This window comes from Micropterus salmoides, unplaced genomic scaffold (genome assembly GCF_014851395.1).
Source record: "Micropterus salmoides isolate LMB-PRFRI ecotype aquatic unplaced genomic scaffold, ASM1485139v1 Ms_hic_scaffold_16, whole genome shotgun sequence".
NCBI lineage: Eukaryota > Metazoa > Chordata > Actinopteri > Centrarchiformes > Centrarchidae > Micropterus > Micropterus salmoides.
In genome coordinates this window covers 10613004-10634096 of record NW_024040707.1, presented here as the reverse complement: position 1 = coordinate 10634096, position 21093 = coordinate 10613004, and the positions used below count along the sequence as shown (strand labels likewise).

The 21093-nt window shown below is 38.6% G+C and overlaps 1 protein-coding gene, 1 long non-coding RNA gene and 1 pseudogene across 2 annotated transcripts; 2 read left to right on the top strand and 1 right to left on the bottom strand.

Moving 5' to 3' along the window:
• The first annotated feature begins 3365 nt into the window (after nucleotides 1-3365).
• On the top strand, nucleotides 3366-8245 carry LOC119905371 (annotated as a pseudogene).
• Nucleotides 6183-8567, bottom strand: LOC119905372. The gene is made up of 3 exons (XR_005444811.1): nucleotides 8359-8567; nucleotides 8087-8240; nucleotides 6183-6790 (listed from the first exon to the last, which is right to left on the bottom strand). It is a non-coding gene; the product is annotated as an uncharacterized LOC119905372 (long non-coding RNA).
• Nucleotides 8227-12642, top strand: LOC119905369 (acidic mammalian chitinase-like). The gene is made up of 12 exons (XM_038722330.1): nucleotides 8227-8245; nucleotides 8576-8663; nucleotides 8742-8768; nucleotides 8907-9111; nucleotides 9190-9246; nucleotides 9334-9499; nucleotides 9574-9698; nucleotides 9828-9951; nucleotides 10694-10873; nucleotides 10992-11108; nucleotides 11199-11331; nucleotides 11433-12642. Exons 2-12 carry the CDS (start codon nucleotides 8609-8611, stop codon nucleotides 11705-11707), a joined length of 1464 nt encoding a protein of 487 aa, XP_038578258.1. The 5' UTR covers nucleotides 8227-8245; nucleotides 8576-8608; the 3' UTR covers nucleotides 11708-12642.
• Nucleotides 12643-21093: the final 8451 nt, after the last annotated feature.

Below are 21093 nucleotides of genomic sequence, written 5' to 3'. Positions count from 1 at the left end.
ACATCGGTAGGCGTGTCAGGGTGTCTGTCTACACTCACTTGTTCAGTATCTGCTGAGATCCTCTGGAACTGTACCTCACAAAGCTCATCACTCTTCACACTGTCCACATGCGTCAAAACTCCTAAGCTAGTCCTTGGCCTTAACCAGATATCTTCATCGGACATGTTCATGACTTGGACTGGGAAAATGTGACTCTCTGTTGAAACCAAGGTAGGCACAACAACCAAACCTCCAGGCAAGGGGGCATTTACAGGCTCCAGCAGTAACGGGCCATTTTCACCCACAGTCCTAAGTCCCCTAGCCATGACTGTAGCAGCAGATGCAGCGGGTACATGGACTACATCCTTACCAGCTACCCTAGCAAAAGAGAGCCTGTCTGTCACATTTGCTGTATGAAGATGATGAAAAGCTTCCCTCCAACGTGAGTCAAGTCTACCCTGCAGTGTGGTGTCAAACTCAGTGTGTATGAGCTCTCTGCATTTTTTAACAATATTCATCCCTATGAGGCCTGGCACAGAGGACGAATGTGCAGAATCCTTGACTATAAGGAAACCTCGCTCAGGGATAGTCAGACCCATGGCCTCTACGTCAAGCTCCACATAGCCCATATAAGGTATGTCTAACCCATTGGCTGCAGTGATCTTTAACCACTCAAATGCAGGATGGATGTCTTCATCTTTTACTGACAAGTGTTCCCTGAAAAAACTCTCAGAAATTGTGCTGACCTGGCTACCAGTGTCAAGTAGGCAAGATACTGTAACCCCCTGGAGTTTTACCTCAACAGTCTTGCATTCTCCAACTGCACGCTCTAAGATTTTACTTCTGTCTGGTGTCTCTTTTGATGAGCCAATTGTTTCCCCTCGAGTTGTTTGGCTCATGACAACCGAGGGTGCAAGTTTTCCTGTGCTACTGAAGAAACAGGGCCAAATTCTGGGCCCCTCTTAGCCTGCGTGCACTTCCTAGCAATGTGACCAACACCCCTACACTTGAAACAGATAGGCTGGCCATCTGGTGTGAACTTTGGCTGTGATCTGGTCCGGGGGTTAGGCTCTGGGAATGTCGGTTGAGTGCCACGTCTACTCAGTTCGCTTACAGTGCTAACTAGCTGAGCGAGTGTTTTGCCTAACTCTGCTAGCTGTTTTTCCTGAAGGGCTACTGCTCTCTGAACATCATCTAACACAGTACACCGGTCATCGTTTGTTTGGATAGCTGAACACTGGTTTGCTAAAACCTCTGACTCAACTTGGTTGCTCCTTACAACTCTGGGACGGTGGGACCTGCTGTCCTCCATTTCCCACATGAGGGCTTCGTTCCTCACGTCTAGAAGGCTGGATTCTGGTTTGTCCCTAACCACTCTTCGGAGTTCACGTCGGAGTACTGCATCCCTTAAACCTTCAATGAATTGATCCCTTAGAACAGTTTTCTCGTTAGGTATTACATTTGTGGACTGTTTTACTACTGAGCTCAAGATCTGGGACAGTGCATGTGAGTAGTCACGGAGGTCTTCCCCTTCTGCTTGTTTACGGTTGTAAAAGGTCTGCAAAAGCTGTGTAGTGCTGCGTTTTTCCCCAAATGCATTTCTCAGGTAAGAGTATAAATCACTGGGCCTCACTGACTGACCACTCATGCACAGTCTCACCTCTTCTAATGCAGGACCACGTAACAGAGATAGTATGTAGTCACACTGCTCTTCTGATGTCTGCTCTCTGGACCGTAACACTCTTTCAACCTCTTCAATAAACTCTTCCACAGATCTACCATCTGTGCCACCCCCCCCACTAAATGCTTGGATCTGGCGTTCTCTTGGGACATAGATGTATGAACGGGTGGGTGCACTGTTACCACTTGCCCTCTGAGCCCTTGCTTCATCATTTAACCTGGTAAGCTCATCTCGCAATCTGGTTAGCTCTTGCATCTGAATCTGTATCTCTTCCATAGCGTCTCTACTTGTACCCATTGCCCCACCTGAGACAGGGTTTAACTCGCCATCATTATCGCCCACTATTGCATCATCGTCAGGTTCACTGGACATAATGAAATGTTGTCAGTCCAATGTGAATATTTAGTCCAAAATGTGTGTTAAGGATACGTGGAAACAGTCTATAACTTGGAGCCCGGCTGACTCTTGCTTTTCGCTGGTGAAGTTCGTGCTGAACTCCTCTGTGCAGGTATGGATGAGTCGTGTTCACCATGGAATGCCTCAGCTCATATTCCGCTGGTCACCACCTTCACAGCTGGCTGGCCTCTCAGCTCCAACACCCACGGATCACACCTGAAATCTTCACCACTGCCGTATTTCTCAAATAAAAACTAAAAATCAAGCCACTCTGTTGCCAAATGCAAAAAGTTTGTTCTAGCTACACCCCACTCCTGGTACCAAAATTGTGTAGCCCGTGGAATTAGATGCCACCCAGGACACAATTACTTCAGGGGTTCCTGTAGCTCCAGGTTTATTCCTGACCACATGTACAGTTCAATTTACAGAGTGGTATGCTACTGGGTCGTTCCCGTAACAGCTCAAATGCTGGATTTTGTAACAGTCTCTAACACCCAAATGTTGGAATGAATGAAGAGGCAAAATAAAAATAAAATGCAGAGAAATAAAATTAAAAAAAACACAATACAAAATACGGCAGTGGGCTATGACCATCGACAGAAAACATAAAATAAATCATGTTAACAACCATAAACCCACTTATATCAACATCAGTGTATAAAATGTACAACTGTAAATGACACTTACACTTCACCAAGTTCCACCAAACCCACGTGGAACTTCCCGGAGATCGCACAACTCAACGTACTTTCAACGTCAATTACCTTCAAACAGAGTTACACTTTATGTAAAACCTGCAACAGTTTCCGAGTACCAAAATACAATATCAGGGTCTGACTAAATGCATGTTAGCATTACCATGAAATTTAGTACACAATGGTCGACGATTGGCGCCCAAAATCCCAGCATACAATTCCAGTAGTGCCTAAATCAAACTGTCTAGTTAAAATATTGACAGGTGATTACATTTTATACACTTGTACATGAATATTTTACAAGACATGCATGCATTTACCTACTATTCTACACAACGAAGTCTCCGCACCAATCCCTTGTACGTCCATCGCACATTAACAGGAAGAAAGACCATGATGCACTTGGCGGAACAACAACAATACTACTCAATGCTGCCGCCTTGTGACCAAAGTCTGCCATCACATGTACGACTGTGGAAATCCACTTACAATCTACTTCACACTTACTTTACATTGAACAATGTTACTCTCAAACAAAACAACAAAGAACACATGTATTCACATTTACACAACTTTTAGAACTATATAAATATAAAGGGGGAAAATCACCTATGACTAGATTTACCACCCGGCTACACTATAATCATGTCTCCCCTCTCAAAAGTGTCTTCTACCAAACTGGTGTGCTACTTCACCAACTGGTCCCAGTATAGACCAGGTGTTGGCAAATATCTGCCTGCCAATGTGGATCCCAACCTCTGCACACACCTGATCTACGCATTTTCAATAATTAGCCCTTCTAATGAGCTGGCACCCTATGAGTGGAATGATGATGTTCTCTACAAATCCTTCAATGAACTCAAGAATAGGTGAGTTGTTCCTGCCTGCAAAATCAGTCTATCTGGAGTCAAAACCACTGTTATTTTACAACAACTAATCACATCAGCAGTCGAGATTTTTGAATATTTTAGTGTGATTATTGATTGTTGATCCAAGGAGATTTGATTCAATTACCTGCAGTGGAATCTAATCTAACTACATTTTGTTTTGTGAAAACCATATATCGTCATAAGGTCAGTATTTCATGAGCTGAGAAACAGCCAGGTTTTCAGCTTTTGGCAATGCAATTTTCATATTATCCAATACATTTTAAATAGTGCATTTAGCTTAAGAACTAGAAAAAAATTGTCAAATGACAAGAACAATCCTTCTTTTTTAAATCTTTTTTTTATAATACTCAATATAATTTATAATACTAATACTAATTACTATTGGTGCATCATTCTAGAGTAAACCAGCCCTGGATTTCACTGCATGTACTGAAAATAAGAGTATGTGACAAATGCATTTTTGAATCTCGAATCTACTGCACCATAGGCTACATTTCAGAGGCAAATATAATATACTTTTCACTCCACTATTCTTATTTTTATACTTACTAGTTACTTTGTAGATTGTCATTTTACATACAGAAGCTATGCTGAACTTAAAATTTTCATTGTAATAAATTATATTATTATATTATATTATATTATATTATTATATTACTGATAATACTTCAGTCTTTTTACTTCAGCAAGATTTTGTTATTTATATTTATAATTGTGTTCAACACTCTGACGGGCGTAGCCTGATTCGACTCTCAATCTCAAAGTCGAAGCTTTGCAGCCGTGCACAAAAACCCATGATTCAGTCCACTATAGGCAGGACTTGATGATTCTGATTTGACAATGTAAATCCTTAGTCAGGGACAGCCCTAATATCCAGCATTCATTTATACAATAATTTAATGTTGTATAGGCTCATGATTAAAACTCAAAAACTGTATGTAAGTTTATCATTCAATAAATACATGAAGTGGAAAAACGAAAGAAAAAGACAGTGCTCTCAAGAAGATTTTGAAATAATGAAGTATTCTTGAATTCTTTTTTCTGACATTGTGGGATTGTTACGTTTATAGTAGCTGTAAAGGATCTAGATTCTTCCTACACTAATTAATTGTAAATCTACATGTTTTTGCACATTTCTTGCACAGAAATCCCCGGCTGAAGACTCTGTTGGTCTGTTGGTGGGTGGAACTTTGGAACTACACAGTGAGTTATCTTGCCTTCAGTAGCAATAAATCATGAGGCTATTGTCTTATATTATCTCGTATAATAATGAAAATATCATCAGCAGTGCATTTGTTGTTTTAGTTGTTTTACATGTTTTTTTTACAGATTTACTATCATGACTTCATCCCCTGCCAACCGCCAGAGATTTATCCAGTCTTCTATCAAATTCTTAAGACTGCATGGCTTTGATGGGCTGGACCTGGACTGGGAGTATCCTGGATCACGAGGAAGCCCACTAGAGGACAAGAAGAGGTTCACAGTGCTCTGCCAGGTCAGTTTTAAAATCTACACCTCCCCTGTCTGCAGCATTGACATTGAATCTTAAATGATTCCACACCAACACAGCATCTGGATTTGACACATAACAGCAATGTGTCTAAATAGTCTGTACACACGATTTCCCTCTTGCATTAGGAATTACTTGCTGCCTTTGAAAAAGAAGCTGCTGAGACCAAAAAAACACGACTGCTGCTAACAGCTGCAGTGGCTGCTGGGAAAGGAAACATTGACAATGGATATGAGATTGCTGAAATCTTAAAGTGAGTTCCTGTGACAGGGAGTAATTTAGCTTTAAAGTTGAAAAACAATTATTTTAATTTTTCAGTGCTTGTGTCACACAATGTCTAACAGGTTCCTAGATTTTGTGAATGTCATGGCCTATGACTTCCACGGAGCATGGGACCCATTCACTAGTCACAACAGCCCTCTGTACCGCAGCTCTTTTGATCAGGGTGACAACATCTACTACAATGTGGTGAGTAAAATCCTCAACAAAATTCAGTTATCATCTTCAATCCCCAAGAAGCTGAACACCTAACATGTCTTTGTTTTTAATATCAGGACTTTACTATGAAATACTGGAGAGACCAAGGAGCTCCTGTTGAAAAGCTCATAGTTGGTTTTGCCACGTATGGGCGCACATTTCGCACATCAGCAGGAGCTAACGGAGTTGGAGCATCTGCCAGTGGACCAGCCTCTGCTGGGCCTTACACACGTGAAGCTGGGTTTTGGTCCTACTATGAGGTCAGTTAAGGTTCAATAAGATCACTTGAGACACAAATTAATACAAGCCCAACATAGAAAGTTGTTTCACACTAAACATGCTGAGAATGTTTAAGTATCATTTTCTTCCATTTCTACAGATTTGCACTTTCCTCCAAGGTGGCACTGTCCACTGGATTGATGAGCAAATGGTGCCCTATGCCATTAAAGGAAATGAGTGGGTTGGGTTTGATAACAGGCAGAGCTTTGAAATCAAGGTAATAAATAATATATTACCATTCACATCTATGATTATAGAGATAATATAAACAAGATAAAAGTAGTGTATCACTATCACTACTTGCTATCAGTATCTTGGTTTAGATTAAGCAGCAAGAGGTGGTACAAATATCACCTCAGGTCTGAAATCTTTTTTTGGCACATGTGGAAATCCAAACCAGGTGCACAAATCAAATAAACATCAAAGACAGAGGAGAGAATATGGTCTAATTCGTACAGTACAGTGCCACAAACTTTATATATCTGTTAGAACAGAAATAATGTGATTTGGTTGTACTCCAATTACCACTGCTGCATATGTTGCATATATCACAGAATGTTTGCAGTTTGTGACACATTGTACAATACATGGTAATAATATTGTTACACATAAATGGAGAAAATCATTTTCTGGAGTGTAGGAAAAACTTTAAATCAAAAACAAAATGAAGGCAAAGGTTAGACTGTACTGATAGCTCCCAGTAAATTTAATTTCAATCTAACAGCAATTTGCATCAGAATAAACATAAAACATCACAGATCAGTGATGGTCTTTGTATTAAAACAACAAAACTTCCTCTCCCATAGGCACAGTATTTGAAAGATCACAAATTTGGAGGAGCCTTCATCTGGTCTCTAGATCTGGATGATTTTGACGGACAGTTCTGTGGACAGGGAAAGAATCCCCTCATTAGTTACCTGCGCACTCTCCTTGACTCAGGTAAACAGAAATTAGACTTCAACACTGCAAAGCATATACAAACTTTCATTATCTCCATCTAACAAGTGAAATATTCCTTCTCTTTAATCTGAAGATTCTTTATCTTGCTAGATCTTCTACCGCCTCCTCCTGTAACCACACATCCACCAGTGATCACTACGAATCATCCCGGCCCAAACTACACCACGAATGCTGCCACTGCTACTACAACTACCACTACCACAACATCCACCACACCTGTTTCTGGAAGTGATTTCTGTAGTGGGAAGAATGATGGCCTCTACAGAAATGACATGGAAGGCAACTCCTTTTATCAATGCTTCCACGGACACACATACCTCCAGACATGTCCAATTAATCTTGTTTTCAGTGACAGATGCAAGTGCTGCGACTGGCCTTAAATAAACATCTTCTTCATTTATTTTTAAAATGTTTTGTATAATGTCAATAGTTTCATTTGTAATGTTTAATCAAATGAATAAAAAAGTCTAATTGACATTTTTATTTTTACATGATTCTTACATGAAACACAAAATTGTGACTTCACAAAAATAATACTGCACAACACAACACTTAACTTATGTTACGGCGTGGTGATGGATGAGGCACATGCCTTTGGTGTGAGAGACCCGCTTTCAAATCCACACTAATGTGTCCCTGAGCAAGACACGTCACCCCTAGTTGCTCCAGAGGCGTGCAACCTCTGACATACGTATATAGCAATTGTAAGTCGCTTTGGATAAAAGCATCAGCTAAATGAATAAATGTAATGTAATGTAATGTACTTATGTACAACAGATTAACGATTCTTTTCTAATAATTGTTCTCCAAGTCTTGAGGAAAACAATATTTTGTTAACAAAAAAACATAAATATGCTTTCTACTATGCTATTCATTGAGACACATTATAGGATTTTATACGCTGTCCAGATTTATGTTGAAAGAGGATTCATTTAGCAGGACACTGACCCTGAACATACATTGAAGCTATGCCAGGTTTGTCTGAAGTCCAAAGAAGCACAAGAAGTGCTAATATTTCCCAGTCATCTGACCTCAATGCCACTAAACCTCTCTGGGAATATTAGAAAAAGGAAAACATAACATTTATACAACTGTAACATAAGAAAACATCTGGTGTTAAGATGTTTGTCATTTTGCCTTGCAATGACACTTCTGTTCTTCCCCCTCAGTGCGTGTGGTGTGTGCATGTGTGCATATGTAATGGTAAACAGCTGGGTACCTGGGACTGGGCCATTCAAGATGATTGCTGCCTCAGCATTGGTCCAATGGATGACAACAGCCTTTTTAACCCCCAGCTGATAGCAATCTGCCTCTTCACTCTGCCATTACTAGCCATGGGCCAGCTTCTTGCTTTGTGTTTTGTTTTGTAAAATCTTTTGTAAGTAAGAAAGTGTAAACTTGATGATAATCATAGTGCCAAATATTGATAAGTTATTAGTGACGGAATGGGTTTTAAGCATCAGACTGTTTATCTTACAAAGGGTCACTCACCACTTGTTGTTATGTAGTCTAAAGAGACCCTTGGTTTTCTGCATGTGTCCAGAAAGATTTCTTAAAATAGAACATACTGAGTTAAGTTTTCTTTGTGAGATCAAATGTGTTACCAGCTGACACGCTTGGCTGAAGCAACAGCTAAGTTTCCTAACCTTTGGATCAGACAACTTGTTCCTGGTTAATGATTATTATGGTTTGTGTATTCTTTCATCAGCAAAAGAAAACTATTCAGTGCTCTATTTGTGACATGGCCAGAAGTCATCCAAGCGCAACCACCATGACAAAGCTAATTCTATTTGCAGGTAAGGCACAATGAAAGGCATGAAATGGATTTCTTCTTTCTGGCTAAACCAATAATTAACAAAACTGTAACTTTCAAGGTCTCTGTCTTTCCTTTGGCAGTTTGGGTGAGTTCATGAGTTATAATTAATACTGAACATTATTAGTAAAAATTAGAACTGCTTTCAAACAAAGTCTAAATTATTAAATGTCTAGAATGATTATCCCTCAAAGATGAATGAGAACTATTTATGTTCCATGTTTAGTCTCATCTTCCAGACTGGTGTGTTATTTCACTAACTGGTCCCAATACCGGCCTGGCAATGGGAAGTTTATGCCACTAAATATTGATCCAAACCTGTGTACCCACCTGATCTATGCCTTTTCTGGTATTAATGAGGCAAATGAGTTGGTCACCATAGAATGGAATGATGATGAACTCTACAAATCCTTTAATGGACTCAAACAGAGGTCAGTCCAGAATTTTCTAGTATTGTCTCTTGTAAAATGTTATAAATCATAGCTGGCAACTAACTACTTGTTCCACAGGAATCCAAATTTAAAAACCCTGCTAGCAGTCGGTGGCTGGAACTTTGGAACACAAAAGTGAGATATTTAACACAAATCAATGAAGATCAATGTTATGTATGTCGTCTTGAGACCATTTTTCTTTCCCCAAAATGCTTCACAAAGATTCACCACAATGGTGTCGACTCAAGCCAAAAGAAATGCATTTATCCAATCTTCTATCAAACTACTGAGAAAATACAGTTTTGATGGACTAGACCTAGATTGGGAATACCCCGCTGCTAGAGGAAGTCCTCTGGAGGACAAGCAGAGATTCACAGCGTTATGCAAGGTGAGATCCAGAATTATTGTTGCGGCATTTAACTGATGTTTAACGTGAACCATAAAATTACTTCCCATGTACAGGAACTCCTAGAGGCCTATGAGGCTGAAGGAACTGCAACCGGTCAGTCCAGACTAATGATCTCTGCTGCTGTGGCTGCTGGGAAAGGAACCATTGATGCTGGTTTTGAAATTGCAGAGATGGCCAAGTACACCAATGTTACTCCCAACATTATCCCTATTAGCTGTCATAAGTCATTAAAAAATTTCCCCTCGGATCAATAAAGTGTTTCTGATAATGTTTTGATGAACTTCTTACATCTAACATCTTTTATCAGGTATCTGGACTTTATCAATGTGATGACTTATGACTTTCATGGCACCTGGGAGAGTGTGACAGGACATCACAGCCCCTTGTACAAGGGATCGCAGGACACCGGGGACCATGTTTACTTAAATACTGTGAGTATAGGTATTCATTTTTAGCTGCATCATCTAATTCCAACTCAGTCGTTCTGTGATTTGTCATTAGTATTTGTGTTTTCATCCACCAGTTCCAACACTGGAAATTTAAAATATTGCAAAAATATTCTGGAAATGTGTTAGTTTCAAACTGTTACAGAAACAGACATGGCATATTAATCATGACTCGCATTAACCATATGACCTAAACACCTGAAGTTATGGGCCACTGGCCGACAAACCTCAGATCTGAGTCGCAGTGAGGATAACGTAACATTCCTCAAATTAATATGTCCTATTCAGGTTTTTGATATTTTCCATATTTGAGGTTTGACAGGCATTCTCAATTATGTCATCTTTCACAGCCTCTTTCTGCAATGGTTTAATGGCACTCAATTGGGGAATTATCACCACAAACCGTTTATATCCTAATTTGCTTATTTGATGCTATAAAAGGGGAGGGTTCCCGTCTTGGTGGTTGGGCAAGACCTCAATACCATGGCTCTAATCCTGATCAGTACTTTGCAGGCTCTATATGCAGTCACAGCATAAGATGGCAGCCCTTGTATAGGATGGTTTGGCTTCAATTTTGTACAGGGGGGGAGTGGAGAAGGGTTGTCCAACTGTATATACGGTCTATGATGGAAACTCGCATTAATCAGGATTTTCTTTTGCTGATTCTAGAACATCAGTTAAAATTTTTATATAAACATGACTTATATTTATCTCATTCATATTTCAGGACTTTGCCATGAGGTATTGGCGGGACAAGGGAACACCTGTAGAAAAGCTAAATATGGGCTTTGCTACATACGGGAGAACATTTCATCTATCTACTCCATCCAGTGAGGTTGGCGCACCAGCCAGTGGTGGTGCTGCTGGTGGTTTTACAAGGGAGGTTGGCTTCTGGTCATATTATGAGGTGAAACTGGCAACAATTCATTTAATTTGACTCTCTAACTATTTGAAACTGAAATTAAGTCATCAAACACAGCTTTTAATTATCGGATTTCATTTATTGGGTTTTCATTTTTTTTCAGATTTGCACTTTTCTTCAAGGGGCCAGTGTCCACTTGATTGATGAACAGAAAGTTCCATATGCCATCAAACAAAATGAGTGGGTTGGATATGACAACAAAGAAAGTTTTGAGACTAAGGTAGTAATGTGTTTCTATGTTCTTTTGACAGATGCCATGTGCCAAGTTAAATGCCGTGTTAAACAACATACAAGTGTTGCTTTTATTCAGGTCCGTTATCTAAAAGACAACAGATTTGGAGGAGCTTTTGTCTGGGCTCTGGATCTGGATGACTTTAAGGGAGAGTTCTGTGGACAGGGAAACTACCCCCTCATCGGGTATCTCTCCTCTCTTTTAGCTTCAGGTAAGTAGAGTATATTGCTAGTTAACAATTTCTTTCATAAGCCACAGCATTAATTTATTTACTTTTTAAACTTTGATTGTACATATTTACTATTTCTACAGATCTTCCTCCCCTTCCCACTACAGAAACGATTCCAAATCCAGTGACCCTGTCTACAAACAAAGATCCAACTCCTACCACACCTAGTTTCAGACCTACAACTCATACTTCATCCAAAAGCCCAGACAACTTCTGTGCAACAAAAACTGGCGGGGTTTATGCCAACCCTGACGACCCAGGTTCCTTTTACAATTGTGCCAATGGCATTACCTGGATCCAAAACTGCTCTGCTAACTTGGTCTTTCGCGAGAGCTGCAAATGCTGTGACTGGCCCTAAAAGCTTTCACATTTTTACATTCCACGAGTTCTTGTATCTCTAGTTATGAATACAGTACAAGTTATTGTCTTAATTTCATGAGTGTTTTTGAGTTAAGTTCATCTAACAACGGAATTTGTATGGGGTTTTTTTTTTTTTTTTTTTTTTTTTTTTGCAAGTGATATTGGTTACCTTTAAAATTGCCTGTTAGCGGTTTTTCCTAAACTTCTACTTAAACCTTACCTAATGTATTAAACACAATGGTAATCTTTATAAAAGCATCCATTGTTTATTTAAAGGGACAGTGCACATTAATGAACATCAATGATGGCAACATGCCATATTTAGTCAGGCTATTTTTCATCTGTAGTCCCAGTCAGTACAAGTCAATATAAAATAAACATAACAATAGAGTACACCACAATATACAAAAGTCATGTTACAGTATACAGGTCATGAATTATGATCAGCTTCTAGGTGTCTTTCTAATATACTGTTACACTAATCGTCTAAAATAGATACTATTATAAAAAGGTTAACAAACGTCATCTGAAGCCTGAACTATCACATTTCACCTGATCTGACATGTTGAAATGTGACCTACAATAAAATGCCATAAGATTGATTTATTGTAATTTAGTTTTTTTTAATGCAAGGCACCACATGGAACTGTCTAAAAATAGTCTAAATAACTTCCAGTGGATATGAAAAACTAAAACACAAAATGTTTGCATGCATTTTGTAAATTACATCTTTTAACATCTATGAACCTGCCTAAAGCTTTGTCAGGCACTTCACAAATTCAAATGTTTCAGTGCACTGCACTCATTAGTTTAAATTATGTTACAACTTGGTAGCACTCTGGACATCTGCCTTTTTACTTTTGTGGATTATTAAAGCACAGGTTTGTGGAATATGAATTATTGATGGAATTAAAACAGCAGAGGCCCAAAGCATATTCACATATCCTATTTTTATTGCCTATAACCAGATTGCCGGGTTGAAAGACGTTTGCTTCAAATGGTTCTAGACGACAAGGGCAGTTACAAATATTACCTTTACATGAACACTAGTCCCTATTACTGTTAATGACATTCAGGATCTGATATGGAACATAAGCTTATGTCTTTGACTCTTCATTTCTTGTCAAAGTTGTGTAAGCAGGGTAACGATAACAGGGGTAAGATTAATGTAATTTGAAGCAAACTTTTAGTTCCTCTCATACACCTATTACAAGTAATCCTACAACTAACAGATTTGGGTGCTCATTAATAGTAATTTTGTTAAGAAAGCTAAAGTTACCAATATTCCCCTGTAATGTTATTTCTCAATAAATATAAGCCAACAGCAAGATATAGCAAAGCAAACATAACATTTTACATTATAAGACATGCATTAAAGTAATGTCCACCGTGACCTATACCTCCATTGACTGTACACAAATACAATGCACATAATACATACCTGTCTCGGAGAAAGAGGGCCAATTCAGAAGAATAATATTAACATTATTGTGTAATATTACTGAGGATTTATTGACAGAAATGCAATATAAGATCCATAACTATGTTTTCAGTGGTGTATAAAGACCTCACATTATGTTTTTCTTACCTTGCCATTTCTATCTACATAACCCCTGGTCCCCCTTACATGGAGGTCACCATGTTGAGTCACCATGTTTCTATAGTAGCCAAAAATGGACAAACTGCTCTACAGAGTGCGTTTCTACGTCGTCGTTCTTCTTGTGTAATTCCGTCAGTGTAGACATTACGTTGAATACGGGAAAAAAAATAATATTCAATCTCTGAGTAGTTATATGGTTTATTAGAAGGAAGATTAAGTAAAGTAAAATTTGGACAAATGGAGGTCCACACGTATTATTTAATACAAGCCGACATCACGTGGATCTTTGTCGTCAAAGAAGTGAAAACGCAATGAAGCCAGACGAAATCGGGACAGATGATGACAGAAATCAAGCTCATAATCGTTGTGGATTTTCCCAGATGGAAAGCGCTGATACAGGACAGAAGTTTTCAAAGTGGCTCTAAAGTTGCTGTTTTCTGCTGGATAGGTAATTAAGTAGTTGGGTTGTAATTTCAGGTAACGTTATTGTCCAGCGCTGTATTTTGGCATTGCGACATGGACAGAAATGTGCCGTTACATTAGCAAGAGAATAAGCTGGTGAATATTATCATCAATAAAATGGTAGCCTACAGCATGGAAGCTTAGATCAGCCAGCTAAACTTCAAATTTTACTGCCTTGGTAGAAAAAATATGTTGTTAGATGGTAATTTGTAATGTTATTCTACAGCGCTGTGATGATTTTGCTACATGGACAGAAATGTGCCGGTTACAATCATTAAACAACCAGCTGATGAATATTAGTGGTTATAAAACTGCACAGCATGAAAGCTCAGATTAGCCAGCTAACTTGACATTTTACTGCTCCAGTGGAAAAACAGCATTTATTTGTATTACAAACACTTACGATAACAAGACTGTTTCCTATCAAGTGACTAATTATGCTTACTGTCAGAATTTGCATTTAAAAAATGTATTTGTTTGTCGGATATTGCCTCGCTACTGTGCACACAAATGTGTAATTTGATAATTCACATGGTAAATGGCCATTTAAATCGTTGCACCGTTTTACTACAAGCTAAAATTATCACTAGGGCTGTCCCCGTTTACATAGTCAAGTCAGATTTGAAAAGTGCTGCCTATAGTGGGCGGGGGTGGGGTTACACACGGTAGCTCCACTCCTCCAGAAGCTGCAGAGCTACAGTCCTTGTTCATTAGTCAGATCACCTTACACTGTACATTTACAGCCAAACTGAGGCTTATTGTTGAACATTTCCTCTCTGCTCGCATATCATTCATCAATATTGTACATAGTTTTGTGTGCATGCCGTGCCAACAACTGTATGCACGTCGCGGTTCCTCGTGTGTCTATTTCAAGTACTATCTTTAAATGATCCGAATGTCCCGCGAGGTGCGGACAACTCAGAACAACATCAGTGAAGCTTGGGCTCCGTCTCTTCAGCAAGTGTTCCTGCTACACACATACACGCTATGCCTACACATGCGCACTGACCCTCCTTCCTTAAAGGTGTGTTGCAATTTTGGATTTATTCACACACTTTAAAAACATTTATTAAAAGATTTTTTCTTTTTATGTTTATTTTCAGCATTATATGTTGTAATTGATATTGTAATAGGCAGAATATTAACTTATTGAGCAAAACTGTTAGTTCCATGTAAAATCAGGCATTGAACACCCCCATATCGTCCAAAAAGGTATGATGCTTGACTGTGAGATTGACAGTCAAATCAGGCTCCGCCCATCGAAGCTTCGAATCTTCAATTACTCAGGGTCAGCCCTAATTATAGCAATTAGTACTACTTTGTGTTTCAGTTGTATTTAAAAAAAATTAAAAAAGACAATTTGGTAAGATTTGCAGAGTGATTATCTAATTGAACAAAGTGGAAAGGAGCCTTGAACCTCCCCTGACTATGGCTTTGTAAACTTCATTTATAATGGACTGTGGTCCAGAAACAGTGACAATGTTACGCACTCTTGGCCTACATTTTCCTGTTCTCCGTCAGTGGCTAATCATATTTGCGTTAGATGTAATAGTTTTAAGTACTTTACTTACTTTTGTATGTTAGTCCAGATGAGCCAAATCTCCCAAGATGTAACAAAATGTATGATGACAGTACAGTAAAATAATGTATTACAGGAGTATGCCACATCATGTAGCTCTTCATTTCTTGATGTTGCTGTTGTTTGATGAACAATTAAACTGTTCATCAAACTTTAAATGTCACTAAAACTTACACACTTAACCTTTTACTGGCAAACTTCTCTTTTGTCTGAGTGTCGTAAATAATTTCATCTGACTTTGAGGCGAAATGGACCAATGACAGGCATTAAGAATAACTATGTGGAAATAATCTTCTTGCTGATGGCGTCGTTTGCTTATGTAGGTCATATAGAAGCATTCAACATGACTTCAATGCTATTTTAACCAACATTTGAAATAACGTTGAAATGATGGCCTCACCAAAAATCAGCGGGATTTCAATGCTATTTTAACCAACATTACTATTGAAACAACAATGAAATGATGGCCTCACAAAAAATCAACGTGACTTCAAAACTATTTCAACCAATATTTAACCCCAAAAAAGAGACTACTTAATATATGATAAAATATGCCCTGCTTTATTTAAAGCCTGGATAAATGTTATGAAGGCATGCCGCTTCACCAAGTTCCGTGTGTTCTCGCATCTTTAATGAACAAAGTGTGCCAAAGCCAACAGCTGTCTGATTCAAACACCAACAATCTGGTCGATCACTTCAATCATATCTGTTTGTCGTCACTAAATATTACTGCTCCTCTAAAGGTTAGGCCTACGTCTAAAGCTAGTAAGCAATCCTGGATAAATGACAGCATTCGCAGCCTAAAAAGGGAATACAGGAAAGCAGAGCGCAGATGGAAAAAATCCGCTCTCCAAGTCCATTACCTCAGTCTGAAGGATTTATTAATTAACTACAATAACATGGTTAAGGATGCGAGAACACACTATTTTTCTGAACTCATTACTACACATAAACACAATCCCATGTTTCTGTTTAAGACTGTGGATCAGCTGGTAAACTCAACCCCTCCTTGTGCCTCAGCTGGAAGTAATGATGACTGTGAATTGTTTTTATCTTCTTTTACCAATAAGGTGGTGTCAATCAGAGCCTCTATTACCCCCGCAGCCTCTTACTCAGAGGTTCCTCACCAGCAACAAGAGAGTTTTAACCAGTTTTATCCCATCGACTTGTCGGAGCTTTTAAAAACAGTATCACAAATGAGAGTGTCCTCCAGCCCACTTGATGTAATACCTACAAAGTTTTTACTGAAATTAATAGATTCTGTTGGGCCCCATTTGATCTCTGTTTTCAATAGCTCCCTATCTAATGGTTGTGTAGACTGTCTACTGTTGCCCTGATTATTTTAACAGCTTGCGTGAACCCACTTTTAAAGAAACCTGGTTTAGATCCCTCCCTCCCACAAAATTTTAGACCAATTTCAAAACTGCCTTTTATTGCAAAGATTTTAGAAAGAATTGTGTCCAAACAGCTGCTCACTGGACTGGAAAATAACAAAACATTTGAAAAGTTTCTATCTGGTTTCAGGAAGTACCACAGCACTTAGACTGCCCTGCTTAAAGTCACCAATGACCTTTTAGTGTCTGCTGGTGAAGGTATGTGCTCAGTCCTGGTACTCCTGGACTTTAGTTCTGCTTTTGACACCATTGATCACAACATCATGTTAGACAGACTGAGGCACTGGGTGGGGACCTCTGGTACTGCCCTAGAATGGTTTTCATCTTACCTGTCAAATAGGAAGTTTTGCGTGTCTCTTCGTTCTGTCCAGTTAAATATGGTGTGCCTCAGGGGTCGGTCTTAGGACCCATTTTGTTTTCCTTGTATCTGCTTTCCCTTCCACATATTATCCATAAACATGGCATTTCTTTTCATATTTATGCTGATGACACACAAACATACTTGCCCGTCAGATCCACAGATCCTGGAATGCTGAGTTCACTTAACAACTACCTTTGTGAAGTTAAAAAATGGATGTCAAATAATTTCCTCCAGCTGAAATCCTGGTCATTGGGTCCCAGCAGATGGCAAAACAAATACTGCCATCTACTGGTTCCCTAGTAAATCTCATTAAGCCTGTGGCAAAGAACCTTGGTGTTTGGTTTGATAGTAATTTAAATTTCGAGCAGCACACCACAAAGCCTGTTCAATCATGTTTTTATCAACTTTTTATCAAGGACACCGAGACCATTTTACACGCCTTCATCTCATCATGCCTGGATTATTGCCTTTTCACCTGTTTAACCCAAAAATCTATTGATCGACTCCAGACTGTCCAGAACTCAGCTGCCAGGCTTTCAACCAGAACAAAGAAATATGACCACATTACTCCTATTTTAGCTTCATTACACTGGCTCCCAGTATGTTTTAGAATTGACTTTAAAATTCTATTGATCACTTTTAAAGCTCGTCATGGCCTCTTGCCTTGTTATATTTCTGAACTTTTAGTCCCATACACACCAGCACGTACCTTGAGATCCTCGGGCAGAGGTCTGTTGTCTGTTCCGGAGTCTCGACTGAAAACTAAAGGGGACAGAGCGTTTGCTGTCAGGGCCCCGAGGCTCTGGAACAGCCTGCCCGAGGAAATCAGGTCAGCTGAGTCAGTGAACTCTTTTAAGTCCCTTCTTAAAACATACTTTTATAGGAGAGCCTTTCCCAATCTTATTTGACATTATTTTATCCCTTTTATTTTATTCTCTTTTACTAATTTTATATTTATCTTAAACGTGTATTTTAGTCTTTTCAATGTTTTCATGCTTTTATCTTGTATTGTTTTTGTATTATTGTCTTTTGGGTATTATTGTCTTTACACTTGTTAAAGCACTTTGTAACTTGTTTTTGAAAAGTGCTCTACAAATAATAATAATAATTATTATTATTTACTTCCAAATCAGGTCGAACGGTGTAGGAATTACAACAGTTTGTATTTGTGCCTCCCACTTTTTAAGGGACCAAAAGTAATGGGACAGATTAACAATCATAAATCAAACTTTCACTTTTTAATACTTGGTTGCAAATCCTTTGCAGTCAATTACAGCCTGAAGTCTGGAACGCATAGACATCACCAGACGCTGGGTTTCATCCCTGGTGATGCTCTGCCAGGCCTCTACTGCAACTGTCTTCAGTTCCTGCTTGTTCTTGGGGTATTTTCCCTTCAGTTTTGTCTTCATGAAGTGAAATGCATGCTCAATCGGATTCAGGTCAGGTGATTGACTTGGCCAATGCATAACATTCCACTTCTTTCCCTTAAAAAACTCTTCGGTTGCTTTCGCAGTATGCTTCGGGTCATTGTCCATCTGCACTGTGAGGCGCCGTCCAATGAGTTCTAAAGCATTTGGCTGAATATGAGTAGATAATATTGCTTGAAAAACTTCAGAATTCATCCTGCTGCCCTTGTCAGCAGTCACATCATCAATAAATGAAAGAACCAGTTCCATTGGCAGCCATGCATGCCACTACCACCACCATGCTTCACTGATGAGGTGGTATGCTTTGGTGCATTCTTTCTTTTTAAGAATGTTCCAAACAGTTGATTTGGCCACACCTAATGTTTTTGCTCTCTCTCTGATGTTTTTTTTTTGATTTTTCAGCCTAATGATGGCTTGCTTCACTGATAGTGACAGCTCTTTGGATCTCATATTGAGAGTTGTCCTTGTAAATGGAATGATGAGGGAATAACACACACCTGGCCATGGAACAGCTAAGCAGCCAATTGGCCCCTTTACTTTTGGTCCCTTAAAAAGTGGGAGGCACATATACAAACTGTTGTAATTCCTACACCGTTCAGGTCTGGAGCATAGGACGCCGCTTTTGTGCTGCCTGAAGCAAAGGCACAGACTCCTGTTTCCATTTGCTGAGTCATGGCATCTAAAACGGAAAACATACAAACAAAAAGTAATAACTTTCAGTTGCGAATATCATGTGAATATGATGATAATGTCAGTCGGACTTAATGGGTGCTATACTGGGAAAAGTGTAACAGTTGAAATCACGACCTATTCGCCAGTTTATTGCAGCTGCATGGCTGTGGTGGAATCAATTGAAGAGCATAGTTTATTTACATTGTTTAACAATGTAGGCTGGAGGCTTCCTCAAAGTTGTAAAAGACTGACAGATGTGTCAAGTTAGTGGTCTTATGTAAAGTAAGCTAAATGACAGGAGCTAGGATCAGCTAAGAAAAAGACAAAGGTAGCCATATATTTCGCAGACTACATAAAATCTGAGCAAAGATAAAATACATGATTTACAGTCCTGTGAAAGATGATGTCTTCTGGTGATGAGGTTAGCATTTATGCTAGCAAAATATCCTGTTTTGATGGAACTTGGATATTATAGTATACCATATATTATATGGTATTGGTACACTTATATATCTATGACTATAATGTTAGACAATGTCAATAAACGATAAACATCTTAAAATATTACATTTGGTACTTTAACATAAATAAATGCATACTTACCTAATGTGGACTCATGAGATGTGTGGGGTTCAGGAACATTGATCCATCAAGCAATAGTCTCCCGGTCAACTATATTTCAATGACTTTTCAATCATATTTCCCAGTCAACTATAATTCAATGCATTTTCAATCATATTTCCTGGTCAACTATAATTTAAATGTCTTTTCAATCATATTTCTCAGTCAACAATAATTCAATTACTTTTCAATCATATTTCCCTGTCAACTATAAATCAAAGGCTTTTCAATATCACATAATTTCCCAGTCAACTATAAATAGATGACTTTTCAACATTGATGTTGTTCCCCTGTCAACTACAAATCGATGCTTAATCAGTTATAATCAATATAACTATAAATCTATGTTATTCCAATGTCACTCTCACATATTGAGATTTCAATCTCAACCATTCTGATGATTCAGATTAAAAATCAATATTAATTCAGTGTTGTCTTGCTATCTGGGGAGGAACTAATTTTGAGTTTACTACGCTCAAAAATTTAGAATATATATGACCTTGGTTCTGGGCCATTAATGTGGTTTCTAAGTTGGTAAAAATCCGTAACAGTCAGTCTGGTTTGCATTTAATTACATTTTTCATACAAGAATATACCAAATTTAAGTTACCCCTTTGTCCTGTTTGCTTATCTTTTGTCTTTTGGTTTTGGTTTGTAAAGCTATTTTTCCAAGCACTTGAACACTCCACCACAGCAGCCTTTTTAAATCTATCTGTACTTTCAACAGGATAGCAACGATAACATATCTTCAACAAGAACAGTTTTTCACTCAGTTACAGCCAACCTAGCCCTGTAAATCCGTTTTTTTGATTTTATGAGAGATGAAGAAGAAGTTTTATTTATATAGCGCCTTTCCAGAGCTCAAGGTCGCTTTACATGGTACATTTACAATACATTTACACACTAACACACAACTTACAATCACATAGGATACATATAGTCACATTTAAACGAAATACATGTTAAATAGATATGTTTTTAACTGTGTCTTGAATGTAGCCACAGATGGGGTCATAACACACAATTGACACATGACAGATTTCTCTGTGCTGTTTTATCTCAGGTCTTTGCACTGGTTTAAAGGAATCTGGGGCCCACTGAAAAAAGGCTGTGTCACAAATGTATGTGCACCAATCAGGGTTTAGCAATAATTGAATCAAAAAGTGTCAGTTGTGGGATTGTTTGCCTTTGTTGCCAAGTCACTGACAAGAAAATTCAATTTAACCCCACACACACACAAACAGATTAGCCATTTTCTTTATTAACTC

Bases quoted from the DNA above. Each gene is read 5' to 3' on its own strand.
- LOC119905369 (XM_038722330.1), top strand. From the start codon at position 8,609: ATGGCCAGAAGTCATCCAAGCGCAACCACCATGACAAAGCTAATTCTA. The intron at 9,112-9,189 runs GTCAGTCCAGAA...CTTGTTCCACAG, and splicing joins TTTAATGGACTCAAACAGAG to GAATCCAAATTTAAAAACCC. The intron at 9,699-9,827 runs GTACACCAATGT...ATCTTTTATCAG, and splicing joins GAAATTGCAGAGATGGCCAA to GTATCTGGACTTTATCAATG.